At 37.3% G+C, this 21,510-nt stretch overlaps 1 protein-coding gene across 1 annotated transcript in view; it reads right to left on the bottom strand.

Annotated features, from left to right (window-relative positions):
• Positions 1-21,510, bottom strand: part of SEMA3D (semaphorin 3D) — a gene marked incomplete at its 5' end in the record, with an annotated part of 126,269 nt that overhangs the window by 64,133 nt on the left and 40,626 nt on the right. Inside the window, 3 exons of the mRNA XM_080818780.1 lie at positions 5,921-6,049; positions 8,958-9,051; positions 14,386-14,505. Coding sequence (XP_080674906.1) covers positions 5,921-6,049; positions 8,958-9,051; positions 14,386-14,505 — 343 coding nt within the window. The remainder of the gene's footprint in view (positions 1-5,920; positions 6,050-8,957; positions 9,052-14,385; positions 14,506-21,510) is intronic.

A 21,510-nucleotide genomic window follows, 5' to 3' on the forward strand; every position in this document is an offset into this window, starting at 1 on the left:
AGACACGTTCAATGAAAACTGTCTCCATATGTTAAAAATAAAAATTTAAAACAGAAGTTCTCATCTACTCCAGCAAAGAAAATAAAAACATACGCATTTGAGGCATCATTGTTTGTTTTCATTTTCCAAATGGTCATACTTCTAAGCTTTACCCTAAAATTCTCACGAAAACTCAACTGTATTTGAGTAGCCACTCTAACTTGTATCTACATTCCTGTTTCCTGATGGTTCTAAGATTCAGTTGATTAAGAAAAGTGAGAAAGAGAAGTGTGGAACCATCCAAGACTTCATCCAGAACCGCCCATAGTACTGCATCTTTGCAAGTTTTCATCCTCCTGGTGAGGTATTTAGCAGATGGATTGGTCTCTCAAAGAAGGGGTCGGTATTCACACTTCTTAAGGTTACTGAACCTGGATTAGACAAAGTCCTAGAGGAATTCTGACAAGGATCCTTGGATTGGTAAGTGAAGAGGATAGCTGATCTTGCTCTGGCTAATTTTGGGCAGGGCAAAGAACAAAATACGGCATACACACAAGCATTAAGGATTTTATGGACTTAAAAAGATTCACATAAGATCATATTTTTTAAAAGGTTAATTATTTAAACACACTCAATTGCAAATTTATTTAATTCTTATATTTCACTTAATCTAAATGTAATATTGATTTACATTTACAAGAGTTTAGTGAATCACAAACATGTAAAATTAGCATTCTAAACTAAAAGTGGAAGTACAGAGAAGAAAATTTAACAGGAAGAAAACCTTTCAAACTGTCTAACCAGAAATAAATAACACAATGATGTTTTACTATATAGAAGAAACTGATTTGACATTGACACCGATCCCATCATTTGAAATATCGAATATCTGTCAGTTCTTTCAACCTCGCAATAATTTTATGAGACCAAGGCATGAGTTTCACATATACATCTAAGTGAACAGTAAAGAAAATTTATACTTTTGTTGCATTATTTGATTGTGAGCTACTCCACACAGTTAATAAATAAGTACCCTTTAGACCAGCACTGTCTAATAGAAAATCCTGTGATGATGGAAATGTTTTACATCTGTGCTGTCCAACATGAGAGTCTCTAGCCCATGTGGCTAGTGAGTGCTTGAAATATGCCCAGTATGTCTAAGGAACCAAATTTTAAATGCATTTAATTTTAATTAATTTAAATGTACATGTGGCTAGTGTCTACTATATTAGTGCCACTTCAGAGCAAGTAGTCTACGTCAGTAACTGCTACATCAGGTCCAATGTTAAGGCAGAAACAGCCTCTAATCCCGTAACGGCCACCAGAAGGGCAGTCAAACTTGCAACTCAGGAGATAGGGTACACTACCGCTTTCCCAGGTTTGGTACTGGAATGGAAGGCCAGGCTTGGGGATAGTAGACCTGGACACACCTTCTTCATGTTATCTTAATTTATGGAATATGAGGTTGAATAAGATCATGTCTATGATAACCTTATTCCCAGTAATCTTCATAGTTCCCCAATCACTGTATTTTGTTTCCCCGTCCTCCAGATTCCAGCCAGATGATCCACCGACCTCTGTCTTGGGACCCCAGGGTGACTCTATCTAGAAAATGGCCACTTCTCAGAATGGAAAACAGAAATGCTCCCTAAGCAAGTCAATCTTTTGCCTTAGCCAATCAAGTACTTCCTCATTACAAGAATCTCATATAGTTTCTATAATTTCTCCTTTGCTGTGCCCTGGTTTCCACGGACTGAGAATCTCCTCGGCTGAATGGGTCTCCTGAAACATCATGCTCTTCTAATTCTGGGCTGCCTGTCCATCAGCAAAGAGCTGATCTGATGTTCTCACTAACCCTGACTTCAGAGATTCTGCCACCGTCTTCGACATCACTTACCCAACTACACGTTCTCTCTCTGCTCTAGGGCCTGCAACCAAACCCACATCCTCAGTTTGCTATTGCACAACGTAGCATGTAGGCACCACCTTTGTCTGTAGATGAGGCTCCAGGAGCAGGGGATGTGCAGTCAAAACAGCAGAATTTGGGCTGATCATAAAATATATCATAAGATGTCAAGAAAAAAGTGTCGAGAGCAAGAAAGACATCCCTGACTTTCAACCTCACATCTACTAGCTATCTGTGCACGGTATATCTGACTTCTAGTCTATCCCCCATATGTAAAGTGGGAATAGTAATTCTCTCAGGATTATACCGGTAAATAAAATAATACTTTAGAAGTGCCTAAAATGGTGATATTATACAAAATAAGTTTAAAGCAGAAGAGATTAGCGATAGGAAGATGAATTAACAAACAATAAAATAGTGGCAAGAACCCAGAGATCAAGTGATGATGAGCTACAGAATGATGGTGGCCATGGAAACAACAAGGTCGATAGATATTTTGAGGGAAGTAAAGGCCCTAGTGATAGATAAGATAAAGGGGGTGGGGGAGAGGAAGGAGTCAAAGATAACTTCAAGGTAACTGGGTGGATAATGTTTAGAAAGTTAAGATAGATAGAAATCAGGAAACTGGTGTTGAAGGGCAGGTTCTAAAGGGAAAATAAGATAATTTAAATTAGATTCCGGGGGATTTTAGATTTTAGATCCAATTAGTCTTTTAAATATCTCTATCTCTACCTGTATCTGCATATATTTAAAGAAACTCAAGCAAAGGATCACAACTTAAAACAATTTGTAAAAAATAACCAAAGCCCCCTTTGTGGCACTATCAGGGTGAAGGCTTAGATCTCTTTATTCGCATATAAAACATCAGTTTCTTTCCTGTGATCTGGAAGGAAAATATAAGACACCCAAATAAATATTTCTAAGGGCTCTGAGTTGCAGAAAAAAGGTTTAGATATGTAGTTTCAGGAAACACTGGAACACAGGAAACAGTTGGAAATCTGAGAGTGGATGAGCTCACAGAATTATGAAATGCAGAGAGAAAGAAAGAAAAGGTGGTCCATAGTTACAAATGCTTATCAGATGTCAGTGGACCACAGAGCCTTTGGTGTTTTAGTGCCACCTCCTGTCTTTTATACCATCAAGAATAGTGACAATGATGGTGATGACAGCATCTACACTGAACTCTTAAAATTGTCTTCCATTAGACTTCCCAGTATGACCTTCCCTATATGATCTAATTTAATCCTTAGAACACCCTGTGAATAAATACTATTATTATGCCAAATTTTTGACAAAACAATGTAGACACAGAAAGGCTTGACCAAGTTCACAAATAAGTGACATTCAGGATTTAAACCTACATTATTTAATTCCACAGAAACAGAGCTGTGATTCTTGTCTAAACTAGGACACTTTTGAGAGATACAGAACATTAGAGGTAGACTGGAAATACCCAGGGCAAACCGGGTTATATGGTCCCCTGGCCCATAATCACTAAGCATTCTGCTTTGACTGTCTTAGAACCACAAATGTTAGTTTTCCTAATTCTTAGTCATTTGCTTGCATTCAGTCCACTGAGACTTTTCTACTTTTTTCTTCCTTTTTCCTTTCTTCCTTTCTACTGACTTCTTTAATCACCAAGTTCCTTCAGTATCCAAAACCTTCTCTTGAATTCTGTCCTCATAGCCTTGGATTTTTTTATCCCCAAACAAGTATCTTCTATTTCAAATATTTGTTGCTGTATATTCTCACATCCATCTCCACTGGCAATACCTCTGTTCTTGTCCCGTATTTTCCTATTTCCTTGCTATGGCTTCTTTCTCTATCCTCATTCTCTTCTAGTCTTCTCTTCATGCTACTGTCAGTTACCTTTATAAAAAACAAAGATCTGTTTCCCTGATTAAGATCATGGTATGGATGAAGGGGTAAGAAGGCACAAACTTCCACTTTTAAAATAAGTCCTGGGGATGTAATGCACAGCATGGTGACTATAGCTAATATACTGTATTGCATATTTGAAAGTTGCTAAAACAGTAGATCTTAGAAGTTCTCATCACACACAGAAAAATACTTGCAACTATGTATGGTGACGGATATCAACTAGACTTTTTGTGATCATTTTGCAACATATACAAATATTGAATTATTATATTTTACCCTTGAAACTAATAAAATGTTATGAATCAATTATACTTAAAAAAAAAAAAAGAACTAGGCCATAGTTAACTTCCCTGTGGTGTCAGGATAATATTTACAGCTTTCCAGCCCCAACTCCCACTCTTTCCTAATGCTTCCAGTAGCCGTCATCCCGGAGGTCAGTAACCCTCCCTTGTAATCTTTGTAAACCCAGGAGTAGAACAGTATTCAGTATGCCAAGGATCCTCAAAAGTTGTTACTAAATGTTAAACCAACTCGTCTTCTTCCTTTGTGATCCTTTTCACACAGCATTAGAAACATGCTAGTCAAATAACAGTTGAATAAAGATTTCCGACATTATTAATTCTGCAATGCCATTGACTTCTAAATGGACCTGTCATTGTTAAGGGATAAATAGAATAATCTCTGAAAAGAGTGGCAATTTAATGACATTTGCCATCCCAAGATTAAGAAATACAATCTATACTTCATTTTAAAGCCATATGTATATCTTGTTACCTAAACAGATATGGGTAAGTTTTTCTATTTGGTAAAAATCCATGGAGTCACTCTCAAACCAAGTATTTCCACAAAAACCTCACAATGCTCATGAAGATAGTCTTGCCCTGAGTGTAGAGAAATTAATGAGAAATCACGTAGTTGGGAGATATTCTAAATTTGTCTTCCCCATTAATAAGGCTCTTTTTCGGTCAAGGGAGAGCCCATTGTTGTGTAAACAAATGTATCTGGAGGTTCTGACTAAAGAGATGTTTTAAAGTGTTTTTCCCTTCTGTTTATATTGTCACTGCTTAAGTGATACTGAGAGATGGAGAGATAGCCCCTAGGAAATGTCTACCCAGGCCTCCTGCACTAAAACCCAGTATTTATGGTGGGAACAAGAAACGTTGTTTGTCTGCTAAAATGGCAAAACGTTATGTGATTCTGCCACGCTATATAATAAAGTCCTATGATAATTAGAAAACATTAGACTATCATGATTAAACCTGACCTGCTGTAAGGCAGAAGAGCATAAGCAAACAGTAATTAATTAATTAATCAATTAATTCATTAGTGGCTTTCTTAAAACTCAGAATACTGTATGTTTTTTTATTTTTTTTAAAGTTTTTATTTATTTATTTGACACAGAGAGAGAGATCACAAGTAGGCAGAGAGGCAGGCAGAGAAAGAGGGGGAAGCAGGCTCCCCGCTGAGCAGAGAGCCCGATGTGGGGCTCGATCCCAGGACCCTGGGATCACGACCCGAGCCGAAGGCAGAGGCTTAACCCACTGAGCCACCCAGGCGCCCCCTGTATGTTTTTTTAAAACTCAGAATACTCCAAAAAAAAAGTCATCCGATAAACTAATGTCAATATTAATACGCTTAAAATTTTAGAGGGACATGTCAACCCAGGTATAAATTACCTTTAACAAAAGAAGTTAGCATTACAACCTAACCCCTTGTCATTAGGCTCATAGATAGTATTTGGCTTAGTCATTAAAAAACAGACTTCAGGAGAAAGATCGCCAACTTGAGCCCCAGGGTCTATAAGTGACACGTTGTAAGAATTTGACCAAATTGCTCAACCTCACTCTGTTTAGTCATCTGTAAAAGGCACATAATAACAATGCATACCTCATATGTCATTGTGGACATTTAAAGAATTAATTAGAGCGTGGAACAGCATCGAGGACAATAGCACACTCTCAGTAAGTGTCAGCTATTATTATTATATACACAACAGGTCCTGGGGATTTGTCTTAGTGGGAAATTAATCAAATGTATTTTATAATGTTAAGCTAAACTACTTATTCCCAAACACATCTGAATGAGTAATAATGAGTTTCTTATGTACCCAAAAGCAAAGGCAAAAAAAAAAAATGAAAAGAGAACATCACTAACCATTGAGCCAGTAGTGCTCTGAAATGTCAGTTCTGATGTAATGATGGTCGTGAGTAGGCCCAAGGGACCGCGTGAATGCTGTGTCTTTGCCAAGGAAATCAGATGCTGTTCCAGAGTAGAGGTACTCATCTGAGAGGGAAAAGAGAATACACAGGACTTCTGTGAGTACAGCAGCAGATACTACTGGCAATACACTAATTTCATGGCATGAAACCAAAGGCGTTCCTTGCTTAATATGAGAAGATACTGTTTCATGAATTTTACATTCAAATTTTGAAAAATTTGTAGCGTCAAAGACAAGATAACTCAATGAACTTTGGTATGCTGATGCTAGAGACCTGAGGATAAAAATGGCCAAAGTCTTCAGAATTCATAATTGCATATGGATTAGCTTCTCTTATGAATAAGCTCTCCCTCCTTTCCCCTCTCCCCACAAACAATTCAAAGATACATCATAATTAGGAGTTTGTCTTAGTAGCCGCACAAAAAAATACTAAAAAGTAAATGCCATAATGAGGAATGGATTGTGTAATTAGTATTTACTTAACCGACACAACCTCAATGACCACAACTTTTCTCTGCCTAACCTCTGCTGAAAGGGAGCTTTCAGCACTGAAGTCATTCTTGGTAATTATAACATGTTGCATTCCTTGCAGCTAATCACATCTCTAATGGTTCTGATAAACAGGAATTCCTGAAAAGAAAAAGATGTGGCTATTACTGCATACCGAACTTCTTTGTCCTGTTATTTCTGTAAATGCATATCCATGTTTTGCCAGAAAGAGAGAAGTGGTGGTGGTGGTGGGGGGGCGGTACAGAAGAGAACGGAGAAGAGAAAGAGCAGGGGAGGAAGAAGGGAAGGAGAAGGATGAGAGGAAGGGGAGAGAAAAGGAAGAGACGGGGGAAGAAGGGGAATGGAAAAGGATTGAAGGAGAGAAAGAGGGGTGTGGGCCAGTGTTCCTTAATGCTTGTCAGCACTTGGGGAGGAGAGAGACAAGAATGTTGTCCCTATAGTGGAATATATTGCCCTTTGAAAGCTAAGCTTCTATTTTAAGAAATCTTTATAGTCAACAATGTTGAGTACACCTAACAGACAAAAATAAAAAAAAAAAAAGACTAATTTCTACAGAACATTTAGATTTATAAATGGCCATGTATAAGAACAATGAAAGACACTGTTTTATCACTAAAATCCAATTTTCCTCAGAAACATTATCTTTAAAATTCTGACTTTTTTTTTTTAAGATTTTATTTATTTATTTTAAAGACAGGGATCACAAGTAGGCAGAGAGGCAGGCAGAGAGAGAGAGGAAGGGAAGCAGCCTCCCCGATGAGCAGAGAGCCGGATGCGGGACTCGATCCCAGGACCCTGAGATCATGACCCGAGCTGAAGGCAGAGGGTTAACCCACTGAGCCACCCTGACTTTCTATAAGTGATTGAGCTATTTCCTAAAGCCTCTGATTACATCCATCTAAATAACCTGTGATTCAACTATTTAGAGTCAACCAATCTAAATAATGACAGGAGTCAATTTCCAAAGGAAAAAGCAAAACAATACACAAAAGAGAGAAATCCAGTTAGGTAAAATAAATATAGATATGATATTACTTCCTTCTCTTAAAGCAATCTCTTAAAATTTAATGGTAAATGATAATATTTCATTTGTGGAGCAAATTTTTTAAAATGGAAGAAAAAAATAACATCAAAAAGACACTATTTGGTAAGAGTAAAGGACACAAACTATTCATTTGAAACATAAAAAAAACTGTAGATATTTGAACATATTGTCCAAAAAAAAAAAAAAAGTGTGTTTCAACCTAAAAACTGTATCTGTAAACCCAGGCTTTAAAACTGCCTTTGTATTTAAATCACTTAGGGATTTGCAAGAGGGGTCACCGATGCCTGCAATCCATTGTTTTTATTAAGGCTCTGTCAACCCCACTTGACAGATCAGAATCCCAAATCATCTATCTCACTTTCTGAGGATAAAGACTGAACATCAGTCATACAATTTTCAAAACACACAAAAACACGCACGCTTTCACTTCAAAGGAAGATCACTAGTTCTCACTAAGTGAAAATTAAAATGTCATGGTACTTCACTCTTATCGTCTATTCAAACATTTGATAGACAAGTTCAATAAAAAGAGAGTAAAGTCATGAACCAAACCAAGACAAAAGGGGTCCTTATAATGTTTAAAATGCAGAGGTCATGCTGACATTCCTCAGAACAGACTTCAGACCACACAGCACTGCCTTCTTTAAACAGGACAGTCACCTCACAAGCGAATTTAAAATGTAGACAAAGCAAGAGAAGACTGAATGTGCTAACAAAAATTTCGCATTGAGGGAAAAGGTGTTATAACATTCTATTATCTGTATTTCATATTACCTGTATTCCACCATTTGTTTTATTAGTTTATCTGCCTCATCTTATTATTAATCCTCCCACTCAAATCTTCAGCATATTTTGTAACCTATTATGTTTAAGGAATTGCTAAATTTAACTTTCATAGAAGCCAAATAGAGACATAGCTTCATATAAGAAAATCTGAGACATCGAAATAAAATTATAGAACAAGAAAGTATGTGTCGTTTGCATTAAAAAAAAATTCAACCAGAAGTTCATTTAAAAACTGGGTAGAGGAGGGCCTGGGTGGCTCAGTCGGGTGAGCATCTGCCTTCAGCCCAAGTCATGATCTCGGGTCCTGGGGTGGCCCTGCGCTGGCTCCCCGCTCAGTGGGGAGTCTGCTTCTCTCTCTCCCTCTGCCCTTCCCCTCCTTGTGCTCACACACTCCCTCTCTCCCAGATAAATAAATATAAATTAAAACTGTGTAGAAATGAAGGATTTGCTTGGTCCTCCCCTGAGGATAAGGATGCTAAATATAGAGATATGGCACTAACATACTATAATCAAATAGCCCATGAAAGAGTAATCCCAGATAATCTTTAACTCAATAAGAAAATGTGGTTTAGTCTACACATACCTTTTCAGAAAACCACCTAAAAGCAAGAACTGCCTGCCATTGATCTTACCTGTCATTACCGAGGCAAAAGGCTGCTGAGGATCAAAAGGACATTTCAGTCTGCCAGACTCCAAATTCTGTGTGTCTAGTTTGAATATAACTTCCTGTTAGGAGAAATATTAACACAAGTGAGATTTTTTTTTTTTTAAAGAGCAGAATCAGCAAGAAGATAGGAGATAAGAATGAAATTCTAACTCATTAATTCAGCAAAAACTGATTGAGCATTTAGCACGGGCATCATGCTGGGCTCCTTAATCTTCAGCAAATATTATTTCTGGCAAGGCTCAATTCCCAGGTTTTGGTCTGTGTTTGCCCAAAGTAGTAATGATAATACTGAATGAACTTTTCAATCGGAAGTAGTGATCTAACCATCAATTCACTAAGTCTGGACCACTCTCATTATCAAAATCACCAGCAAGCACACATATTTCTTAAGGCTAATAACAAATTTATTGAGCCCCATGAGCTAATTTCCTCATCTAAGAAATGAATTTATGGGGCGCCTGGCTGGCTCAGTCCGTTGAGCATGTGACTGCTGATCTCAGGTTCATGAGTTCGAGCCCCATGCTGGGTAAAAAAAATTTTTTTTTTAATAAAGATTTTATGTATTTATTTGACAGACGGAGATCACAAGTAGGCAGAGAGGCAGGCGGGGGCAGGGGGATGCAGGCTCCCCACTGAGCAGAGAGTCAGATGCGGGGCTTGATCCCAGGACCCAAAGATCACTACCTGAGCCAAAGGCAGAGGCTTAACCCACTGAGCCCCCCAGGTGCCTCTAAGGATTACTTAAAAAAAAAAAAAAAAAAGAAGAAGAAGAAGAAATGAATTTACTATAAGAATTATACTTTCAGGGGCTCCTGGGTGGCTCAGTGGGTTAAAGCCTCTGTCTTAGGCTCAGGTCATGATCTCAGGGTCCTGGGATTGAGCCCCGCATCGGGCTCTCTGCTCAGCGGGGAGCCTGCTTCCCCCTCTCTCTCTGCCTGCCTCTCTGCCTATTCGTGATCTCTCTCTCTGTCAAATAAATAAATAAATCAATCTTAAAAAAAAAAAAAAAAAGAATTGTACTTTCATTACTATTGTGGTTTATTTACTCATACATCTGCATCTTTACCAAAATAGGCCTTGTGACACAAAAATAGGCCTTTGTGATTTTTAGAGACATAAAATCGTTCTAAGGCAGGCAGTTCCTTTACAGATCTGTTGATAAATGTGGGCAAAAAAAAAACCCCCCAACAACAACAAAAAACCCTGTTGTAGTATTTTCACTATTATGAAAACACTGTACACATTAAAACCACATAGTTATTTTGGCTGAAATATCTATTTTTATAATAGTGGCCACAGACAGAATGACATTGGCAGACTTTTAATATTCAGGAAAAAATAACATCTTAAGTTGAACATTCCAAGAAAAATGTGAATGTATAATGAATATGGCCCCATGAGTTTGAGTGTTTCATAACAATGACAACACTACCATCCAAGAGAAAGGCTGATGACTCACCCTGAATATGCAATAGTTAGAGAAATCCAGCATTTCAGAAATTTTCTCTAGATGATGTATCTACCAAGTTATATCAGGACACACGAGTAAAAAGAAAGAAACATTCAGTGCTACTTATCTAGAAAGTAAGAAATGAAGCGAAAGGGATAGAGGGAATTGGATGGTTTGCCAAAGTGTGTTGTCATTTCAGATTTGTTTCTTCTGAACAGAACCAATAGCAGTGACCACCTTTTAAAAAAGAGTAGTGGTAGTAATTTAAATTGCATGGTTGACAATGGCTTTTTCATAATTTTAAGTAAATGCACTTTAATGTTAACAGGAATGGTGCCTGCAGTTAATAGGTATTAACTGTGGGCCAGGGAATTTATGTACATTGTCTCAGAAATCCTTGCCATAAGCCTAAAACTGTAGCTACTTTAAGAATTCCAGCTTTGCAAGTGGAATATTGAGGAGGGAAGGGGTTAACTATCTTGTTCAGCATCATATAGCTAGTAAGAGCTAAAGCAGTAGCTTGAACTCTCAGGGCTGTCCCCAAGTTCATGCTGTTAATGAATCTCACCTCAGAATTTCAAACTCATGGATTTAAAAAAGGGTTGAAATCAATTTATAGACTCACCATGACCATGTAATATGATCAAATCAAGTGTGTTTAGTTAGAACAGGCCAGCTAATGACAAGCTGCGATAGGAGACTTGGCACGGAAAAGGTACAGTGAGAACCCATTTAGGGTGTGCTTCCCAACTGTGAATGGGGCTAGAGAGATGTCAGGAAAAAAACACCTGTAGACAGTGGCTCTTATGTGTGTTTAAATATCACTAAGGGCACATTATTTCCCACGGGTCATGTTTGAACTGCGGACTCTAAAGCCTATAATGGGATATTGTAATGGGAAAAAGTAAACTGAATCCCAGCGTGCCAGAGAAGGAAAGACCAAGAAAATAGGAGAATGTCACAGTTGATGAAGAGTACTAGATAAACCCTCATAATTGTACAGACTTCTGTTTTTAAGGTGCAACATTTCATTACATTCTCAAGATAAGCCCATAACACTGATATCTTGAAGGCTTAGAACAAGGTCTCCCTTATAATCTCCTGGAGAAAGGAACTATCAGGAAAGCAAGTTTCCTTAAACCAGAGTCAAGGACACTAAGAAGAAAATTTTGTAAAAAATAATGGTTGACTGAGTGGACTTTGGGAGATAAACTGACTGAATTACAAGGCACTAATTTTTGAGATAACTTCAGTTTTATAAGAAAACTCCCCCAGCATAATTAATTATGTAAGATGTACCAACGTGTATTGTTGAAGTATAGAGATGAGCATGATAGGAAACATTTAATCATTAGAGCAATTAGGCAAAGTTATTGTTAATACCACCCCACTTAAAGATGAGATTTCTGGCAGAAGAGGGGAGCTCCCAGAGGAAAAAACATACTTCCAGTGTCATTATTAAACAAATAAGAGGCATTGCCAGTATCACAGAATACATGTATATATTTACACACAAAGAATATAAACATACATATATATACAACCCACAAACACCTACACACATATGTACCCATACACATATATACACACAGTTTACACATACATGTGCATGTATACACATTGCAGACATTGTTTTTACACGAAGTTCACATACACACTTAGAAAATCCTTGCCCTGCTGCCGTTCACGCTCCTATTGCCTCGCACGGCTCAACAGTAAGCAGCAAGCGCCTGGAATGAAGCAAGCGCTCTGCCAAAGCCCATGCAAGCATTTTCTCATTTTATCCTCCAAATAATTCTGTGTGATAGTTACTATTATTATCATCCTCATTTTGCTGAATAAACAGAAGCTTCTAGAGTTTATGCAGGGCGCGTATGTCCACGGAGCTGGTAAGTGACTGAAGCCATAATTCAAACTCTGGCTCCCCAGGCTCCCAGATTAGCTGTTGACAACTGCCCTGACTCCTGCCCTGGAATCCGGATCCAGCCAGCCGCTTGGCATGACCTCCCTGAACGTTTCCCAAACGCAAAACGTACAAAACTCACTCACTGTTTCCCTCGCAAACTTGTTACTATTCTCACCTCAGTAACACCGCTCTCCAGTTCACTGCCAAGGACAGAAATCTGGGATTCATTTGAGCTTTTCTCCTCTTTCCTCTCACCGCCCCAGCATTCCCCAGAAGGGGGACTTCCCACACTTCCCTTCTCCATCCCTCATGTATACTGCCGGTCCCTCTTTCCAGCCACTTCACGAGCAACCTTATCTACTTGAACATGGGAGAGCCTTCTGGCTCTTCTCTGAAAGAGCAATGAATTCCTGGGACCAGTAATTCACTGAAAAACGTTAACGATCTTCAAGCAGCGTTGCCATACAATTACCTGGACTCCTGACCGGTGGAAAACTCACCGGGCTCCCATCCCAGCTCACCCATAATTCTCTGATTCACAGAACACGTATATCTGACTGCCCCAAGCCCTCTTGACAGTCCCAAGCTCATTACCTAGTCCAAGCTAGGTAATGAGCTCCATCTAAATTCCCTTTCAGCCCTTGTGACTTTTAGGAGTTAAAGAACACTATGTGCACCCCTCAGCAAGTTGTGAGTTTGGCCTTTAGCCTCAGGCCTCCCAACACATCCAAGCTGTGGGGCTATCTAATATAATTACACCCTATGCTATGAGCTACTGTTATATATTACCCTTCATCAAAGCGAGGCAAGCGAACATTACACCAGCAACAAAGAATGATGGATTCAAGTTGCCAAGTCTCCTAGTGGTTCAGAGATTTAACTATGAGGGTTGTTTTATTTTCAAATAGTTGAGAATGGGCTGGTTAGACAAGTTGGTTAGAGAGGAAAATTAATCCAGCCACAGCTGTGGGTTTGATCTCTGCGTGAATCAGTTAAATCAATGTAAAGAAACCTGTTCCATAAGCCCAGACTTTACTTTCAAACACACAGCCAATTATCCTGCAAATATGTGTGGTTATTCACAAGTGGTATATACATAAACATAAGGATGACAGTACAACCCATCAAACCCATACAAAGAAACAATTTAGAGTATGTACTCTAAAGCCCAGTTGGGCATGCTTGATCTAGAGACAGACAGCTTTGGTTCAATTCCTTGCCAAACCACTTATTAGCTGGGTGATTTTAGGCATGTTATTTAATTCCACTGAGACTCAATTTTTACTAACTTGTAAGTTGGGAGTTATAAAGGTACTAACTTCAATTAAGAACGTTGTGAATTTTCAAAGAGACAATCCATGTAACATGCCTGGCACAGTCCATGATGCAAAGAAGTCACTTTAATGTATTAGCTATTCATTAAATTACTGAAATCTACATGTTTGTCATTTATTAAAATGCTCATTGATAGCTAGAATATAGTACTCTTAATTTAGTACATCTTTATTTGTACTATGGCAATTTGGCCTGGCAGAAATAATGAGTTCAGTGTGCTAATGACTATATAATTTTAAGAAAATAATTAAAATTCTCTGGACTTAGTGTGCACCACTGTAACCGTATATAACAGGTCAAATTTGCTGGATGGGAAAAATGAAATTATTTATAAATGCAATTCCACTGCAAGGTTGTGTGGGATTTGGATTTTCACTAAGAGCAACCAATATAGATCTAATTACAATGGAAACTCAAGAGAAAATAAAGACATACACGGAGCCCATAGAAAACAAACACTTGCAACATTTTACACTTTTAATTTTGATCATCTCATTAAAAAAACTTCTAATAAAAAACTTTATTTTGTAGATAAAGGGTGTAATCAAAATGGCAATCTATAAGGTCCCTGGGAACATGAGCTCTTATGATTAATAAACTATATGATTCAAACTTTATATTCAAATCTGCCTGTTTTATGTCAAAGACATTAAGTGACAAGATATTATAACTAATTATTTTCATGCTATTTCATTATATTACCTCCTTGTAGACTCCAAGATCAATATAACCACATATTGGATGAAATGCTCCAGTTCCACACACATAAACATGAGTTTTGTTATAGGGTTGAAGTACACGGATGAAATTTGCACATTCTGTCTATTGGACATAAAAAAAAAATAAAAGCATTAGCACGCAATTCACGTTTTTGAAAGATTATCATTCACACCACCTGTTTTCCAAGGAGATAAATCATTAAGAAAAACAACAGAAATGAAAATGATTTATGAGACATGCTTAAATATCTGACTCAGCAAAAGAGGCAAAACAAAGTAGAAACTGTGGCTTAAATGAGCGACTGAAACTTTTTTGAAGTTTTACAGGTGTTGAACTAATCGGAGAGCTAGAATGCACATCTCCACGGTATTCAGCAGGGCCTAGAGAATGGATGTCAACAGAATGAGATATCCATACCTTCTTTCAGGAATTACCTAAGAACAAAACCTGTCATGTTCTCATGTTCCCAAATTTTTATCCCGCATAGATCCTACTGTTGACAACATCAACCGTCTCAGCTACATTGAACAAAACACAAACACACTTGTGTATTCCCATGTATGTATTCCATTCTTATTGGATGGAATGCCCTACCACTTTATTCCCATCTATTTTCAATGTTATAGAGCACTTAAGATTTATGTTTATTTCAAGAGTCTTTTGTTTTTCCCATACATTTTCTAACACCAAGTCAAATTTTTAAAGGGATTTTTATATTTCTGCTCATTTTGCATGTGTTTGGTCCTAAAAATATATCTTGTATTATTATTTTTATAACGTATATTATCTATCCCCTAGTTATTTCTAAGTAGTGACTCTTAAATTTTTCATAGTAGTCATTCCTGTTATTGTATATTATTTCTTATTTACCTCCCATAAGTAATTCCTTATCTTTACATAATTGTTGGCTTCAAGGTTCCTGGACCCCAAAACCCCTGAGAAAACATTGGGCTGGAATATACTTTTATTCTAGATTGACTCTATCTAGGAGACAGGGAAGTGTTCACCAAGAAAGGTATAAACATACGAAACAACTGGGATTCACAGAAAAAGTCTAGTTCTTCCCTACCTGATTGGCCATGGGTTCCTCACTGGTCAGACGTTGACCTAATGGGTCACTCTTGTTGTTAGGGTTGTTATGAAGGAATATATTAAAAAAAAAACCCAAATGACAAAAAAAACAGTGACGTACCTGGCAGGGTGGTTTTTAGAATTAAATACAATTTTCAGAAGGCAGACAACAACTTAACTGACAGGATTAAGTTAAATAATATAATATTAATACTTTTACTTACCTTGATTCTGATCTATATAAAATATCAATATCCCTGTGGCTATTCAGATTTTAGAGTGAAAGCCTAAGCCCGCCTATCTGTGGTACAGAGTCCTAGTCTCTAGGACTTCTGTTGGCCAGCTAGCCTTGCAATTTTATGTCTCAAGAATTCATAGATCCCAATTAATAAAATGTGTACATTCTAACACAGAAGAATGTTGCAATGAATTCATGGTATCTTCTATTCTCTGCTTTCCTATAAACAAAGCAGTTGCTTAAGACTATCTGAAGGGACAGTATCATTATCGGTCTCTAAGAGCACTATACAAGTCAAGGATGTTTCTTTCACAGATAGGCAGACTTGGCACTCTCGAGGCTGGCGGGGGGGAAGGCACTTCTAAGAATGTGCAAATTACACTATAGACATCTTTATTATCTTGAATATTTTCATATATTTTTTGTATGTTCTCAAACATTCATTAAATGCAGTCTCTTAAGAAAGGAACACTTCAAATTCACTAAGACAGTTTTCTGGCAAATAGTCTTGTTTAACAAAATCCTTATTATATCAGTTTTCACCTTTCTGTCAAGGTGTCTGATGGAGAGAATTTATTTTCTGTTTGCACAAAGGCACCACAGGGTTCTAGCTTCATATTCTTTAACATCATGTTAGGCAATCTCAAACGAAAATTGAATTCAGACAGTACATATGTCATACTAATGATTTTGAACAAATTATAGAGACACAGTAATATGAGAAAAGCCAAAGAGGGTTTAAAAATGTCTGTGATCACCAGATTAAATTGTAATGAAGGCTTCATCACTAGAATGAGAGGTTTTAATATTCTTCAGCTTTTATTTTACTCACTCATGCTCACTGAAGGAACTTTTATTTCTTGCCCCCACCCCCCACCACGAAGCCCTTTATACAAGGGTGAGTATCTATACCAGGAACAGTACACAGCGAGGGGAAGAGTAGAATTACGCTGCTGGAGTGAGGAGGACTGACTCAGTGTCCATTATTTCATCATTTAAAAAAAAACTGTTTTAACAAATAGTCCTAGAATTTAGAGGGTAGTTGCTATGAAGGGAGTACATGGGTCCTCTAAAATTCAGGGGTTGAAACCCTAAGCCCCGGAGTGGGATGGTAACAGGAGGTGGGGCCTTTGGAGGTAATTAGCTTTCCGAAAAGACCCTGAGATAAGGATCATCATGATGACTCTCTCTTTCTCCCTCCCTCTCCCTCCCTCCCTTCCTCTCCCTCTCTCTCCCTCCGTCTCTCTCTCTCTCTCTCTGTGCCAGGTGAGGATACAACAGGATGATGGCCATCTGCAAGCCAGGAAGAGGATTTTCATCAAGCACCCAATCTACTGGCACGTTGGTCTTGAACTTCCCAGCTTCCAGTACTGTGAGAAATAAATGTCTTTATGGTTTAAGCCACCTCGTTTATGACATTTTTTTACAGTAGCCCACGCTGACTATGACGGCAATTTTACAAGATTCTGCAACAAATATTTGTATAAAGAAATAAAGCTACTTCTTTTCCAGATTATAAATTATGGAGTCGGAAAGAGTAGGGACTATGAGAGACACAGCATTGTTTTTAAAAAAGGCTAATAAGGTCAGGGGTGAAATTTTATACACAGAGGAGACATAATGTTACTGATTATAAAGAAAAAGCTCTGAATCACACCTAAAACATTTCACATCCTTTAACTTTTCTAGGAGTACTTTATGAAAACGCAGCCAGCCCTGGAAAGTAATTTATTATGTTAGTTTTCTGACTTGGTGAGATATTCGCTAGGATTTATGACATTCCTCCTCCTCCCAGATTGGGCTGACATGGACCGGAATAATTTATGGGTGAGCCCTGAATTGTCTGACAGTTTACAGAAAAGTCGGTTCTGCTCAAACTGTTCTGTAGTGAATTTGAGAGAGGGTAACTCTCAAAGCAGCCTGGAGGCAAGGGAAAGGCAATTGTTGCCTGAAGGAGGAGAAAGCGGGGACCAGATCCTACAAGATGGAGTTTTGCTTAAACAGCAGGAGCAATGATTAACTTGATTTAATTCACTTAGCCACCTGCATGGCTATTCATGGTACCGTAATTCCGTGAGGCATGAGAAAAGATAATTTTGAGAAAAGAGGATTTCCCCGAAACCTGGCTAATTTGTTAGCTATTCCCCACAACTCCAAGCGTGGTTGCATGTGAGCGAACATTTCAATTTAGTGAGTAATATGCTCAAATTTGGAAAAATATGAATTTCTCCTTCCTTCCTTATTCTTCCCACCTACTTCCCCTCCCACCTACCAGCACTCCCATCAGAAGAAAGAGAAAATTTAAAACTAGTATCGACTTTTTAATTCTCTCAAATAGTACTTCAATATTTTACCTCACATATACATTTACACATTGTATGAAATTAAATAAATAAGACATATGTAAAACTGAATAAATACTTGGAAGAAAAGGCTAATATATATTTGTATTATATATTAACACTTGGAATTTTAGTTTCACCCTAGATATGGGGGGGAAGCAACACAGAAATGCATCAATTTTAATTCTCTAGACATATATAGTCCAATTAAATCAATTCAGCTTTATATATATTCTGATTACTAATTTATAATTGCCAATTTTAATTTATTTAGGTTATATGTAGAGAGACGCTCATGATTTAGGTATCTAGTTTGTTTTTATTTTTAGTATATTTTGCAGAATATAGTGATCATCAAACATTTTTGGTCATTACCACAGACTTTGCACAGTGCTCCAGGGTCTAACAGACCTCAGAACAGAATCCAGTCTACAGAGTGTATGAGTGGTTCAACGGCTTAAGCAGCCACTCTTGATTTAGGCTTAGGTCATGATCTCAGGGTCCTGGGATCAAGCCCAGCTTTGCTCTATGCTCAGCGGGGGTCTGCTGGAAGATTCTTTCTCTCCCTCTCCCTCGGCCCCTCCCCCGATAACACATGCATGCATTCTCTCTTTCTCAAAAAGAGATAAATTCTACACAGGTATGTGCTTAGGTCTTACAGTGTTGAGAATATTTTGATAAGTTGTCGACACTTCTAAATAAATACATGAAAATCCCCATATTACATTTCTCTCTTAAAAATGTGAGATCTAAAGTAAAAGTTTCTGCAGAGCAAAAACTAGCTGTTGTAGGAAGACAGAGGAAAATATTTTAAAGAAAAAAAAGAAAGGTATGCCTATTAAAATACTTAAAAGTGTATATATCAAATAGGATAACTGGGAAAAAATATTTTCAAGTAAGTTGTTCACAAAGTAATAATATATTTTATACATATTTATATATCTTAAAATATGTATAATAATATGATATAATAATACATATATCTTGAAATCTGTAAATAACCAGTAAGGAAAAAGAAAATACTAAAATTTAAAAATAAAGAAATTATAGGGATATGAAATTTCAAAAAATAAGCCCTAATTTTACAATTATATAAAATATTTAGCATTTATGGTAATGAGAGAATTTCAGGCAAAAATAACAAAAATAATTTTCTTTTTGTTGGCAAAGATTAAATACATTTATTTTATTCATTTACATTTTAGCATTAAATATTAACCATATGTTGTACCCACTATAATTAGCAAGAGTATGGCAAAATATACCCCCTCATGAACATGCACTGCTGGTTCAAGCACAAAAGGCATAAACGTTCTGGAGGGTGATTTTTGCAATGTGCATAAATAATTTTATATCCCCCCCAAAAATCCCGAAATTATATCCTTGACCTATAATTCTACTCAATAATCAAAGATGTTCTCAGTATTTACATATTAGATTTTTCATGTGAAGCATCACTTATAATAGCTAAAAACTGGATATATACCAAACTTCTAACAATAGAGGATTGATGAAATAATATATAAAGGAATGCAGTGTGGCTATTAAAAGTTGTGTTATAAAAAGGAATTTAATGACATGGGAAAATGCTCATGGCAGTTTGCAAAGTGAAAAAAAAATGTTTTAGGGGACTATGTATACAATGATTTCATTCTGAAAAATAGTAAATAGATAAGATAGAAGAATAAACATCAAAATGTCACCAGCTATCTCTGGGTAGTGTTCATGGGGGAGGAGATATTTACGGATGACTTCCATGTAATTTGCAAACTTTCCACAATGAGCACTTTGTTTTGCTTTTAGACGTTCTTTAAAAAAGAAGAAAGAATGTAATCACAGAAATTGGGCGATGGAGGATCCTTGAAGTCTACGTCATGTCTCCATTGACATGTTGTGTGCCTCTAGGGTTAGGATGACAAACACAACCCCGGCTACCCACATCCTGCACGTTTTTTTGCCTGGACTGAGCTGTTGACTTCACTCTTTATAGTCAGGACTAAGGACATTTCTTTAGTGACTTTCTTTTGAATAATATTCTAAGCAGAAACAAAATACTATGAAATAGCTTCCTGTCACTATTTCCTTTCTTTGGACCAAACTGGAGACTGTGGTCAAGAAAGGGGAATAGTTCTCTTTTGTTTCCTCATCTTCCACTCCCTCCCCACCCCAATTAGTTAACTTTCATTATGGTAAATAATTCACTATTTTTCCAGTTATATAGTACCTTTGTGTAAAGGGACAGTCTTTCCAAACACTTGTTAATCCTAAAAACACTCTTGGGAAGTAGGTAAAAATTACTAGAGAGAGGGGAGGAGAGAGGGTAATGCCAAAGGTAATAAAGAGGTCAATAAAACCACACACTTGTCTCAGTTTTCTGGCAGCTGAAATCCGTGCAAGGCTGTAAACTGAGGATCTCTGTTATGGGGACACTGAAGAGAGATGGGATTTGAGGGGTACAGTTTGAGGGATAAGGTTTTCAGACCTTATACAGAGAGTTCAGACCTTTATGTGAAGATCACAGTGTTGTGTAACAGCATGGATTATGGGGCAAGGCTTCTGGATTCAATTCCTGGCTTCGCTATTTACTAGATATGTGATACTGGGCAAGCCATTTAATTTTTCCGGCCTCAGTCTTCTCATCTACAGAAGGAGGGATAATAATAAAGTCTAGCATATAATATTGTTTTAAGGATTAAACGAGATTATAAAGCATTGCAAGCTGTTCCTAGAACACGGTAAGCGCTATAAAAGTGTTAGTAATTCTAAAATCAAAATAGTATTATTTTAAAGTGACAGATTAAAAAGAAGGAGACAGAGAATTGTATTATCCCTACATGATTCAACATCAAATTCTACAGATTGCAGTAAAAAGAGAAAAACTCCCCACATCTCTAGTCCTGGACTGGTAGTAGGTGTGCTTGAAGGTTAAAGGTGATTATAGCTCCCAAACGAATTGCAGGAATAGGTTCCATATACTGGGTGCTACATGCTCTAGGATACCACCACCAGAGAAGTTTATCACCCTTGGCTTTAACTTAATAATAAGGGCAACTGAGTTACTATATAACTAGAACTAGTGAATATTCTGAAATGAGAACCCTGTCACAAAACCTTCACTGATTGTTTGACCTTGAGTCTTTATCCCTCATGGGAACGCTGACATTAGTTTATTGGAGGAACTTTAAACCACTTTTTCCTACTTGCCTCCTTTTTAAACAGTCAGTACTGGTACGACACAAAATATTAAAGTATTTGTGTTGTCTATGGCATGTTTGTACTGTTATTAAAATAATTTTGAAAGCTCTCATAATCAATGCATCTCTTTTTCCCCTACAGGTACAAAAAAAGGATTGAGGATTTGCAGACCTGAGCACCTGCTCAGTTAAGATATTAAACAGGGTGAAGAGATTAGAGATATGACAGGAAGAAGACTGTGTTATAGAATAGCTTGATCTT

This window comes from Martes martes (assembly GCF_963455335.1).
Source record: "Martes martes genome assembly, chromosome: 11".
In the NCBI taxonomy this organism is placed as follows: Eukaryota; Metazoa; Chordata; class Mammalia; order Carnivora; family Mustelidae; genus Martes; species Martes martes.